The sequence below is a fragment of the Colias croceus genome, chromosome 17 (genome assembly GCF_905220415.1).
Source record: "Colias croceus chromosome 17, ilColCroc2.1".
In the NCBI taxonomy this organism is placed as follows: domain Eukaryota; kingdom Metazoa; phylum Arthropoda; class Insecta; order Lepidoptera; family Pieridae; genus Colias; species Colias croceus.
In genome coordinates, this window is record NC_059553.1 from 1720140 (window position 1) to 1734563 (window position 14424).

At 33.9% G+C, this 14424-nt stretch overlaps 1 protein-coding gene across 4 annotated transcripts in view; it reads right to left on the bottom strand.

Moving 5' to 3' along the window:
- The window catches only part of LOC123698939 (oxysterol-binding protein-related protein 9), a 74831-nt gene that overhangs the window by 37522 nt on the left and 22885 nt on the right, over positions 1–14424 (bottom strand). For 2 of the 4 annotated variants that reach the window (XM_045645768.1, XM_045645767.1), the window contains exons 2-8: positions 14075–14203; positions 11699–11878; positions 11249–11326; positions 10721–10771; positions 7350–7419; positions 6027–6113; positions 5075–5186 (exon numbers count right to left, since the gene is read on the bottom strand). In XM_045645768.1, the coding sequence (XP_045501724.1) occupies positions 5075–5186; positions 6027–6113; positions 7350–7419; positions 10721–10771; positions 11249–11326; positions 11699–11878; positions 14075–14203 (707 nt within the window). The remainder of the gene's footprint in view (positions 1–5074; positions 5187–6026; positions 6114–7349; positions 7420–10720; positions 10772–11248; positions 11327–11698; positions 11879–14074; positions 14204–14424) is intronic. The other 2 variants (XM_045645770.1, XM_045645771.1) reach the window with 2 other exon arrangements.

The window sequence follows — 14424 nt, forward strand, 5'->3', positions numbered from 1 at the left end:
TTTTTTTGGTAACCACAACCGAAGTTACAATCGTTGGCAATTGAAAATAAAAGGTGCAAATATGTTGGTAACGAATGCAAAATTATATAACGTGAGGAACGGGTAAAAGGAAATCTACTTTTATACATTTACATGCTGCTGTAGTTAATAATTAACACAATTAAGTGCATATTTAAAATTTCCAGTAAGGTTAAGACCCGCCTAGCCCCGATCCAGTAATTCCTTTAGTTAAATTAACTGGTTTACATTGTAAGAAAGCGATGGCTTCGTGGACTTGTGGTAGACCCGATGTCGCCAGATTTTGTTAATGTCGTAAATCGTAAACGGGACGTAAAATCAATGTTGGGGTGATTCCCGTAATTCTGTATTATCATAAAACGTAGTATTATTGTTTATGTTAAATCTTGTTAACGAAATACGAAAAATATTATTTTTTAATTGAGCCGATTCAGGTCTCTCGTCTGAAGCAAAGCGTGAATGCGGTCTTAAATTAGAAGAATCTCAATTCAAAGCATTTTAATTTAATTTTAAGTAATTCTATAAATGTTTAGTGCAATTCGTCATTTAATGATCTGTAGAAATATAGTAGCCTTAATAACCTTATTATCAAAATCAATTAATACCGACTATAGTGGTATAGACTATTATAGTAGTTAAACTTCAAACCAGGACACCAGGCGGGTTACCATGCCGTCAGTTACTCCAATGTGGGAAAGAGACAGTGCTATATAGGTCGTCTAGCGCCATCCCTTGCCCATACTGGAATAATCACTGCTTTGAGACGTCATTGCTTCCATATGTGACTGTATCTAGCACATTTAAAGTCGTTAGATGTCATTTTATCATTAGTCATGAAGCCCGAAGCCCGTTAATTGCGACCTTGAACTACACTGAAAGCCGTAACGATATTTATTGAGGAACGTGGAAAAATAAGGGGATATTTACCAGAGTAGGAAGTAATTCTTATACGAAAATAGAAACTGTTTTTTAACATGATTAAGCTGAAATAGTTTTATAATAATCTTGAATATAAGTCGACTTATATAATTCGATCTTTTACAACTTTTTCAATATGATATGGATTGAGAATGTAAAGCAGTTGAACCCTTGCGAGCGAACTTTAATGCTCAATCATAAAGTTTTTTTCAATAATCCAACCAACTTTATGATCACACCATAAACGCGTGAAATGTGATAAAATTCCTGTAACGATTCTTATGATTTTTGATGTGCCTATGTGGAAGATGTGAAAAATACATCTATTCATACTTTGCAATATATTTACACTTAGAGTTAAGGATATTAAATTAAACACTATCTCCCTCTTTGTACCACCAACTTTAATCTCACCGACCTACTTCTATAGCCTATTATTTATTACACGTGCCTGGAAATCAGTCTTAATTCTTACCAACCTATTTCTACACCCATTACGTGGAAGTATGCATTAAAAGACAAAACATTGACGCATCAAGATGCTTTTAAAACTGAGATAAAGACAACAGCCATTGTTACCGATTCAATACTGTCCTGAGGAAATTGACGTGAACGGTCAAAGTTCAAATAGATCGCATCGAGATTGCTGAGCAGAAATTAAGTTATCGGAGAATTGGTTACTTTGACGTTGTAGTTTGTATGCTGGCTTCGTTAGAATCGTTAAACTGAAGTCCAAATTACTATTCAAATATGCGGTCTAACTAAGAAGAGAGACTTGTTGTGTGAAATGTCCTTTCGAAAGTACGATTTACTGAAGTCCTTTACGCTGTTTAATTTTATATTGCCTAACTCTTACATAAAATTAAGTCACCTTATAATTGGTTTGAATGAAAATTTAGGCGGTAGGTCTCTCTTATACTTAGTTATACATATCTCATTATTATATTGAAACATTGACTTGGTTTGAAAGCGATTTTGATCAGATGCCTTTTTATAGTTATAGGCACTTGATCATATAGAGTCATATCAGTGATGAACATGTAGAACAACATCTTTTTAGCATTCATATAATCACAATAATTTGGGACAGCACACGGTTTTGCAGAAGGTTTTCTAAATTAATATAATCGATAACAGAATACCGTAGTCAAATAAGAAGACGAGATTGTCTTGCTCGTGAATCAAGAGGTATGCTATTTACTCTAAGTTTCAATTTACTACCTACGTTTCCATTTCAAATAACACTTGGGGAAATTATTTTAATACTCGTTGCCTTTTGGCTTTTACAGCTTTTAATGAATTATTGGAAAATAAGTGTTACGAACATAATATATATAATATTAAGTAACAAGTGTCTTTTTTAATGAATTTGTAGTAGGTAATTTAATTTGTATCATTGCTCGTCTAATAAAATGCTTATAAAATAATGATATTGATTTGAAGAATCATGATCTTGTTATCTTTCTTTCTTTCTATTAATGTAAAATGTGCATTTATATAAATAGTATCGATAACTTCAATCCTTATTATTAATAAAAATATAAAAATAGATGAATAAACCTACCAACCATATCCGTACCCGTTAGATTATACAAAGTCGGCTAATTTAGAAACCGCTTGACATTCCGAAATAGACCCATTGCAGCGATTAGCCCAAATTCGGACGTGGATAGTAGCCTAGAAACAGAATCGGTCGATATCGGAAATAGATTCGCGGACGTTATTATATCGAGAGATATGGTAATAGATATAGATGATACATTGTGGTCAATCTAGTTTGAATACCATTAATTGTTTCAAATACATTAACACATACGAATATATAGAATACATAGAATATATATACCTGTAAAGTATAGCATGATAATTATTTTTTAGTATTTATTTTATTTGAAATAGCTGCAAAGAATAAGGTTTTTTCTCGATGTTGTGCTTACTGGTGTAAGAGTCGAAAATTTTTAAAGAATAGAAAACCTCGACCCTGATTTGGGAATTCTGTTGCGTAAATATATTGCCATACACACATTTACGTTTCAAATATACATAAAAATCCTTAACATTAGAAAACTGCGTTCCAGAAACCGTTTCATAGATATGATTTAAGTCAACAGCAGCTCTTTGTTACAATGTCACAATATTTTATAGGTACCCAAATACATAAAAAACTTGGCATATTTATTATTAAATAGATTATTAAATTTTACGAGAGAAATATATAACGGCCTCAAGAAGATTTATCAAAAATTGTTCCTGAAACGATATTTCCACACCTATCATTTACTTACTCCATATCAACATAAAGCAATTAGCTAATCAGTTAGTCGATAATAATCTTTTGTTAAAAGCATTCATGATATCAGTTTTATTGTGCGGAATCCCAAAGGCTTTGACCGGCTTGGTCATCGACCCTTTACTATACACTAGGATTCAGGGATAAACGTGGAGCGAACGCGGATATATTTGCCTTAGAAGCAGGGAATTAAATCTATAATATAAAAATGAATCCCAAAATGTGTTGGTAAGCGCATAACTCGAAAACAACTGAACCGATTTCGTTAATTCTTTTTTTATTACATTTCTTGAAGTACGAGGATGGTTCTTATGGAGAGAAAACGTAAAAATGTACCACGGGCGAAGCCGGGGCGGACCGCTAGTAAATTATAGAGAAGATTAGAGAAAAAGCATTCAGGAAAATGATAAAGAAGATTTGAAGAAATTCATAAGTTTATGCTTTCATTAATGCAGTACAAATTCAATAAGGAATTTTGATAGTGCAGGAGTGCAATTTTATTATTGAAATAATAAGTATTATTAATGAAATAACGAAGTAACTTAGTAAGGCGGTAATCGACCGTAAGTTTTGTATAAAATCCATATTCTCCTGTTAGTATGCTACAGCATGAAAAATATATAGTACTGACCTATACAAATAATTTTATTTCGTCATGTGTATTGCAATTTCATCGGTATTTAAAAACAAAAAAATAATTAATATTACCATACGTTAGCATCTTATCAATATGTCGTCGGCTATTTGAGGAACAACAACAGCCCTAGAAATAAACCACAAGGCACTTTTAATTGAAATTTTAAAGGGGTTAAATCTTTACACCTTGCCAGCTTACATTTGGCTAAGCAACTATGTTGATCACATTTTAGCCTTCTTTTCTATATAACAAAACGAATATTCCTATTTCCTATCCTACTAATATTATAAATGCGAAAGTTTGTGAGCATGTGTGTGTGTGTTTGTTACTCTTTCACGCAAATTCTACTGAACCGATTACAATGAAATTTAGCACAAATATAGAGGGTAACTTGGATTAACACATAGGATAGGTTTTACCCCGGAAAACCCACGGGAACGGGAACTATGCGGGTTTTCCTTTGAAAACGCGGGCGAAGCCGCAGGCGGAAATCTAGTCTTATATAAAATCCCTTTTCCGCCGTGTGACCGATCGCTGTAAGTTTGAGCCTTTCCGACCCTTTCCCGTTACTTTTATGTGCTCCATAAAAAGATCTCAAATTGATAGTTTCGGATTTTGTTGAGGTCGTGTCTCAAGTGAGCATAATAAAAACATTATATTAACTATGTGCATTCATTTACTAGTTTTCCCTCGTGGCTTTGCTTGCATGTATTTATGTAATAATATATTAGCGGTTGTTTCTATAAATTCTTATCTACCATGGGATTGTTTTAAGGTTATTTTCATGACAAAACTAGACTAGGTAATTCTATTATGAAATGTATTGAAATAAAGCAGTAGTAGTTTACCTATTTTCTAATAGATGGCAGCGCTATAGTATAAAGGTTTTTGATACTTTGATGCTGTGTTACTCTTGTGCTCAAGTAGATGTCCTGTTTAATAAATTAATTGCTGCCGTTTGAAATCAAACTATTACGCAAAATTTTATCAACTAAACTGTACAATTAATAAATTTAACAACGGTAGAAAAAAAGAGTAGTGCTCGGACTCTATTTTAATTAATAAGAAATAATACATTTCAGAATTTTAAAATTTGTCGAAAACATTCCAAAAACGTAATAACCTTCCTATATCCAATCCCAACTGCCCACTTATGTTTTTTATTACTTTGTACAATAAAATATTAAAATTCAATCATCATAAACACTCACCTAGGTCCAGGATCAGTTTGCGAGGCCGGTTCTTCATCAGCGTCATAGAAATCGTCTTCACCCTCCGATGATGAATATGAGGTATCAGGCACTAGGAGTGACATCGCTTGCCCTGGTGATAAGTATATTTATTTAGTACTAACTAACCGCTTATTCGGTTTGATACTAAAAATATTTATTTATTTATTCTGTTTCATACATCTTAATAGTTAAAAAAAAAACTAAAAAACACGATTAAGGGTGCTTTTCCACCAATCTTGTGCGAGGAATGAGGATGTGTAGCGAGCAATGTGTTTGTAAATAAACAATCATATCGAGCGCTAAAGTCTCTTTTAAATAAAACCAAATCGAATGTTCCCAGATTTTTATTTAAAAACTAGCTGTGCCCCGGATTTACCCGCATTGCCGCGCTCCTGTTGGTCTTAGCGTGATGTTATATAGCATATAGCCTTCCTCGATAAATGGCCTATTTAAATTTGACATCGAAAGAAGTTTTCAAATCGGACCAGTAGGATTAGCGCGTTCAAACCAACAAACAATCTCTTCAGCTTTATAATATTACTATAGATATTATATTATATTAAGTAATCATCATCATCATCAGCCCATATACGTTCCCACTGCTGGGACACGGGCCTCCTATGAGGGTACAGGCCATAATCCACCACGCTGGCCAAGTGCGTGTTGGCGGATGACACATGTCGTCGAACTTTTTAATTCTTCGACATGTCGGTTTCCTCACGATGTTTTCCTTACCGTTCGAGCAGTGGTGATGTTACAACATGCGCAGATAAATTGAAAAATCAATTTAATTCCTGCGCGCTCGCCTGGTCTCGAACCCCGGACTTATCGATTCGAAGTCCGAGGTCTCACCACTGAGTCACCACTGCTCTATTAAGTATAGATTAATGAAATTTATTGATATACGGTATAAATAAATAATAATACATACGCGGCGCGTCGATATGGTCGAGCGGCGTCATCGGCAGCGGCGGCAGCTCGCGGCACTCCGAGCCGAGCTCTACGCGGGGGGACAAGTCTATGTACAATGTGCTTTGTTTGTAATATTTATTACAATTAAGCTATATAATACTAGTGGTCCGCCCCGGCTTCGCCCGTGGTACATATTTCGCAATAAAAAGTAGCCTATGTCCTTTCTCGTGTATCAAAATATCTCCATACCAAATTTCATCCAAATTGGTTCAGTGGTTTAGGCGTGATTGAGTAACAAACAGACAGACAAAGTTACATTCGCATTTATAATATAAGTGTGGATTTACTAGCTTACCGCCCGCGGCTTCGCCCTCTTTCTAAAACGATTTGAGATTTAAACTATCCTATCTCTCAAGTTGGATCGAACTGCACATGGTGTGCGAATTTTATTATAATCGGTTAAGTGGTTTAGGAGTCCATTGAGGACAAACATTGTGACACGAGATTTATATATATTAAGATTAAGAAAGAGAAGATTAAGATAAGATTAAGATAAGATATAAAATGGTTAATTAAGCATTCTTATTAACCATTTTAATGTAATTATTAAACTATTGCATAGCTTCTATCGCGGGTCTTGAGCGCGGGGACCGAATCCAGAAATTCCGTAACGAAAAATACCTCACGCTCCCCACTCCGACGGGCGGAGGTGTGGCTTGAAGGCATAGCATGCAATAGCTTTACCGCGGCAGTCCCCGAGTGCCACAGGTCTTTTTATTTTTTTACAAAAATGCATAAACATTAAAATAAAAAAAGAACTACTACAAACTATGTCATATTATAATTTTAAGTGCAGTCAGCTTCACTACATCAATTCCAACAAGATTTGTTCTACTTAGGACTTTCTTATAAAAAAAAAATATTTTTTATTTTTTTAGTTTTCCATACAAAGTTTATCTTTTGCGTCTGTACTCGCATTACTCTACGCTACGCACCTAGCGTAGACATAATATCGGCACATCATTGAGTAAGGGGACGATTTTGGTATACATATTTGAACCTTGCCAAAGAAGTTTTCGCTCTGACACGCTCTGACTCGGCACACACGATCTTTTTTGTTTATTATTTTTTTGGGTTATTTGTAAAGATTTGTAAAAAGTCATAGGACAATTAATGTTTTTTTAAAGAAGTGGATAATAGAATTGAATTTTCTATTAAAAAGTATACTTATTCATTTGTAAGTCAAAATATTTCACATCCTTTTTACTCAGAAATATCTTAATTTCATCTACTCCACTACTTTTTATTAATTTAAGGGCCATAGTTTATATGAATGATTTACCTTCTTTGATATGTGCTTGCGATGGATTCGTTGGTCCTTGATATACGCCATTCACTGGATTAACCGTATTCTGTAACAAATGTTTTAAAAGTTACATTGTAAGCTAATAAATTACGTTTTACATATATTATAAGCCGGCTTTCACGGCTAAACTACTGCGTCGATTTGATTTAAATTAAAAATTAAAATAGCTGAAGATCCATTCTAAACAAAATGTCAGAACAGGTAATAAAAAAATGTTGTCCGCGTGTGCAACCGCAGGACATAGCTAGTCAACTTTCATACTTTAATAAGTTCCTATGCATGTACGCAAATAAGCTACAATGATTACCTTTAAAATAGTTTCCAAATAATTCTTTACTGAAAAGATTTCGTATTTTCCACGACGATGATTTGCGAAAAGAATCTCTTCATACTCTGCACAAATAAATTTTAATAATCTTTGTAACTTATTTAGCTATCTTCATACGCGTTTTTTATGATTAATTTCAGCGCCATCTAGTTTCAAATAGACGAAGCTTCTAAGAATGTAAAAAAACTTTTTTGACGAGTAAGTAACTTCGCATCAATGATATTATATACAGGGTGTAATCGTTAAGTGTGCACAGGCGATTATTCCGTAACTATTACAGATATCAAAAAACTTTAAACTGATATCGAAAGTATTTAACCTAATGAGTAAAATGGCTATAATAAATTTTAAAAAATAAAACGAGAAATATCTAAAAAATTAACTTGAAACCCTCCCATACATTTAGTATGAGATACGAATATCCCATGTACATGGGTTGATCCAAAAGTAATGATAATCAATATTAAACTAGGTCATTAGAGTTATAATAATTATGTAGTTCTCTAGATAGTCTTCTAACTAGAAAATATACTTCAATATTTTTTTTCCTAAACTTAAAAAAAAAACTTTGACTTCATCCACAAAAACCCCTCCACGCGGCCATCAATTCGCTGTCGTCTTAAAATAATTTATTGCTAAGAAAGTGTTTCTTGTGCCGAGGAAAGAGAAAAAAGTAAATAGGAGCTAGATCTAAAAAAATAGGGTAGGTGTTCAAGCATTTGGAATGCCGATTTTTGAATGGCAGCCATCGCAACTGACGCTTTGTGATCTGGTGCGTTGTCTTGGTGAAACAGCGTTCAGGTCCTCAGTTTGCCATGTCTCTTTTCCTTACTAACCTACCGCAATCTTTTAATTTGGTCTGTTTAGTGCATCCAGGACATTGATTGTTTTTTGGTTTCAGCATAAACATGGTGAACTCGGGTAACGTCCATGATCACAAAACATGACAAAAAATTATCCTGATATCATTAAACATTTAGAAATTTACCCTCTACATGTCAAATCGTTGTTTCTTCTTTTCGTCGGGAAACATTCTGGCACGCACGGTTCACATTCAAATTAATGTAAATAATTGGAAACGTGGCCTGTTGATATGATTTTTTTGTGATTACTTAGTGAATACATGAGCAAGCAAAAAACATTTATTTTATATTTTTATGTGCACAGGAAATACCCAATTATCATTACTTTTGGATCAACCTAGTACATTTAATATGAAAGATTTTAGCTTTTTCTTTCTTTTTTTGGTTTTCTGCTTTAATTACTTCGCAAATTTGAAGGGAAGTTCATTTAGAAACTGTAAATAGAGCTCCTCATTGTATTGCACAATGAGGATATCACTTCGAAAATCTGCTATGAATACAAAATGTATTGGAAATAAAATGTATGGGAGCGTTTAATGTAACATTTTTGGATATTTCTCGTTTTATTTTTAAAAATTTATTATGGCCATTTTACACATTAGGTTAAGTTCTTTCGATATCAGTTTAAAGTTTTTTGGTATCTGCAATAGTTACGGAATAATCGCTTGTGCACACTTAACGATTACACCCTGTATAGAAACAAGAGGTAGATACGTTACCAACGCACCAAAACGTAAACCGTGAATTGGTCCTAATTGGGACCAGTGGAATCAGTCAGATTGTGACTTGTGACAGCGAACGCACATGCTGATATAAACGTTAAAATTATCAATAATGCCTTCTTGTGTGTTCAGAAAGTGCACAAATTACGATAGTAAATTAAAGAAAGATAGAGGGATATCATATCACAGGTAAATGTATTAAAATATTATAATTTTAGAGCAAAAATAACAATTTGCAATTATTAATGAATGACACTTGCTTGACACTTGTATTGAAATAATGAAAGGGATAAAACATTGCTTCAATCACTAGTGTGACAAAGCTAGCGCACACTGTGTTCAAAGATTATCATGTAGATACGATTATTGAAAATAGATTTTTTATTAATTTCCATTTGGGTAAATACTTGATAATTTTTATATTTAAATCCACACAGTGCATGTAATTAACAAATATATCTATTTATTATATACAATGAAATCGTGATGGCAAAAATGTTTGTTTGCAAAAATGATGTTGAATATACGTATACATAAAAGAAAAGATTATCGCTACTGACGAAAAATGCTATTTGCTTTTCTGTAAATAGCTATTGAACATAAATTTTATTTGTGTTTTAGATAAAAAAGGCTTATACTTCATCCTTTCTTTTATTTCATACTTTTTTTCATCTAGGCACCACTATTATTATATCCTACAAATTGGAGTGATGACCTTGTACGGGTTCCGGGAACTGCCTTGAAACGAATAGCGTAAGATCGGTCCGTATGGAGTTCTATAAGGAGGACTATGCTCAGCAGTTGGTGTTTATCGGGTGAAATGATGATGACCGAAAACGAACACCACAGCTAGTAATAAATGCTTAATACAGTTATATCTCCAAAAAAGTTTTTTTCATTTTAATAAAACTTCATAATATTAATTAAATAGTAAATGAAATTGTCACATTTGTTTACGTGTGCAGGAAACGAAACATCTATAACATTGAACCTTCTGTGTCGTTAGTCTATGCCAATTGCCATGGCAACTATTTGTTTATTTATATTTAATTGGTGAATTCTTATGAATGAGTATGAGTGAAGTGACAAACTATCTTTGTCTTTTTTGTTTATATCATTTTATTATAGCCATCTCTCTTATACAGTCTGTCAATGTAATAAATTAAGTAAAATGAAACTTGTATTTGTGTGTGCCTGACACTGCATATGAAGCATTTTTTTTGGATATATTGTGAGTATATAACGTATCTATACATAAAATATCATTGCTTCGCATTGTAATAATTTCATAACTATTTTGCAACAAATTATGATTCATTCGGAACATTTTGTACATTTTGTATGCACGCAGAATGTTATTTTAAATGAAGTAGTGGAAGTAGTTTACTAGGTTATTTGAAAGATTTAAAATTTGGTTTCTGGATTTTATCTCACCTTAGCTATTTGAAGAAGTACTATGGAATGCTTAATATTGTCCAACATTGCCTGTAACAAACGATGTTATTGTATTAAAAAGTAGTGAAAAAATTTTCATGGGTGTGGTAAGTCAAAAACTGCGGACTATACATAAATAACTTGAAAAACATAGTATCATCACATCAAACATAGTAGTAGGTCGACTATTTCAGTTCTAGATGTAATGATACGGTGTAGTTTCACCAATTGTCTTAAAGTTAAAAAGATATTCTATTTAATAATTCTTGATTAATCTACTTTTAGACATTAAGCTCGCTCTACACTCGCGCGCGAAGGAAGGCGCGTACCAATGAAGTAGAATGAATGTAGAGCGGGCTTTATAATTATATCTGATAGATATGCTCAACGGTTATAACTTATAAATTATTTTTTCTACTAATTCAATTTTAAACTCTTTAATACCATAAAACTAATAGTAACACATCCTTATGTATTGTACAATAAAAAAAAAAAATAAAAAAAAACAGGTAATGTTATAATACTTACATTTGCATGGTCCAATATAACTTGAGCTCTGCTTTTTTCGTGCGGTTCCGTTAAGTCTGACACTCGTATGTTCAATTTCTGAAAGGAAACAAATTTCAAGAGATTTTTATACTGTTTAATTCTTCTCATTTATATATGTATATCCAAAGATAACAAAATATGTTGAAAAACTTCGGAGTTTTGGTATTTCAGATTTATTGTTAAGGATTTCTGTTCTTTAACGAACTTCTGTAGATGACAATTTTTTATTTTAACATACGAATTAAAGACGTTTGCGAATGTTTGAACATGAGCCTGAAATTGACATGAAGCTGAATCACAATGGACTTTAAAACTGCGTGTGTGTATGCGAGTACCGTGTATGTGTATTTGTGTAAGTCCGCTCGCGGCGCCCGTGACGCGCTGTGTGTGTGTTTGTATGCTTGTGTATGTGTGAGTGTGTGTACTCACGTTGACCAGCTCGATCATGATCTGCAGGTACGCATCAGCTTCAGAGATGCGCCGCTCGAGGTCGCCGTGCCGGTGCGCGGGCGCGGGCACGCAGCGCGACCAGCGCTCGCGGCGCCCGTGACGAGCTATAGTATCTTCTAATGCGCGCACCCACCGCTCGCGCTCGGAGCCGTCGCGGGCCTGGCAGATGATAATAAATACATAATAATAAAATCGTCTTTATTTCGTTCACACAACATTAAAAGGTTACAAAACTTAATTCTAAACATAAGTATTAAGGTTAGCATGATTCTCATTTATCGGTGCATGAGAAAGGACATCATATGATATGGGACGAAATGTAGACGAGCTGACATCGACATTTTGCGACTCATCAATATGCATATTAATATACAACTAACAGACAGACAGGTAGGTGTGGTAAAAGCAGAGAATATATATATATATATATACAAGTGAATTTACAAGATGATAATATGAAGGATATTAACAAAACGTTGAACGTTCAACACGGCAACAAACTGGTAGTTTTTTCATGACAAGAATTTTTCAAACATTCTTTATGGACAAGACAATGAGGAAATTATTAAAATTTCTTGCTCAAAACGATGACTTAATTAAAAAATAAATTAATCCACAATAACACAGCATGTAAATTATAAATTAATTAGCATACTTTTCAAGCGATTTCATTACACAGTTCCGAATTAAAAATTCCGAAAATTCCACTCCAAAAAATGAACAGCGAAGCTGGCGCGGAATGTTAACCATTGACCATTAACCGGCAAGATTTATTGAGCGTCTTCATTCTGATGTACATGAGATAATTAGTATTCACTGCTCCCAACTTATCTGTTATTCTGTTTGTCGCGACGCGGACATCCGAGAGAAAGGAGATGGGATGACTCACGAGGAAATGGGGTCAGGGGCGACGGCGGTTGTTCCGTACACGCCCAACTTTCCATGCGGCTTGTCATGTGTAGATGATATGCCAAAACATTCTTTAAATGCCTTTGATGTCATTCTTTCTTGCAATTGAGACACTAGCAGTTCCTCGCGCTTTTACACACATTGCTCCGCGTCTATGGGTTATAATGATATATAGCATATAGCCACAGCTATAGCCTTCCTGGATAAATAGGCTATCTAACACTGAAATAATTTTTCAGATATTTTTAGTAATTGGCGCGTGCAAACAAACGCCTTTATAATATTAGCACAAATATTGAGAGAAATAATGAGCTTGGACAAAATCAAGATGCAAATTCACAAAGCCTTAGTGGCTTGGATAAGATGTGTTAAGTACACGAATAGTTTGTAACTGTGACTGATTATATTCTGGAAACATGATATATCAAAGATCGCTCAGTATTGAATCGATTAATTACATAGGTGGCGATGTAACTGGAGACGTCTTGCATCATACTTCTTGCAGTTATGAAAAAAATATATAAAAAATAATAAAGTCGCAAGTAATAGAGACAAAATAAATATCGAATATTTTAAATAGGACAATAAAGATAATAATCTGTTTTATTGATACCAGTTATCCACTCAATTCAAAACAAACTTTAATTATCATGACCTATGACACTTTCGAATGACGATTCGAAAGTGCTACTAAATAGTAGTCTAATTGAATAAATGAATGTTTGAGTTTGAGTATGAATCCTCATGAGATACCAAATTCAAATTAACTATACTAATTGAGGTGTTAATTGCTCTTGCAATCGAATATAAATAAATAGGTGAGCTAGTGAACTACGCGCGGATTACTATTAGCTAAGAATGGCTACGTAATAGTCCTTTTGAGAATTCCCTCCTTCTATCTGGAAGGGCTGCTCCATCAATTTTGATATTTATCCTCATCACGTGTCCTCATGCATAGGGCAGATGCATTTCACATCTGTTTCAGCTATCGATATTTCTTTATTGACAAGCAATTGACCAGACTTCCTTGTGTCGATATCCTTAGATACATACATATAGGTGGATACAAAATTATTCCCAACAGTTTAGTTTTCTACAAAGAACATAATTCTTTAAAGCTATTCAAGAAGACTTTAACAAATGGGCGCGTTATAGAGCCCTTCCCTCGTACCAACTACCACGTACCCTTCCCTCGTACCATTATTGAAAAGTAAGCAGTGTGGAAAACGACAGCACTATATAAGTCATCTCACTACATCACTTTATTTATTTATTTACTCTTTATTGTACAACAGTCTTATAAAATAAAAGTACAACAAAACCATTCAAAATGTACAAACGGCGGCCTTATGGCTCTAAGCCATCTCTGCCAGGCAACTTTCAACAGACAACAGGCACTTTCCCACACTGGCAATATACATTATAGTACCTAATTATGATATTTACCTGAAAATGAAACGTCTTGTGGTCGACTGTGATGGTGAAGGTGGAGTCGTCCTCATCGTCGATGCCGATGACGGCGGCGCGGAGACGCACGCAGCCGCGCCGCACACCGCGCGTCATCTTCTCTTTTGACTGGAAATTGGTTAGATATTCAGTTAAAATGTGGAATTATTGAAAAGCACAGAAGAGAACTTAAGACATCATGGATTAATTAATTCTACTGCGAATGTATTTTTAAGTGATATGAGCAAGGTATGAAAAAAAGTTACTTGAATTAGTTTCCAATATGTCCAGAACGTAAGCTCTAATGCTTCTTGATTAAGACAAAATAAATTCCTTATTTTAAATATGCG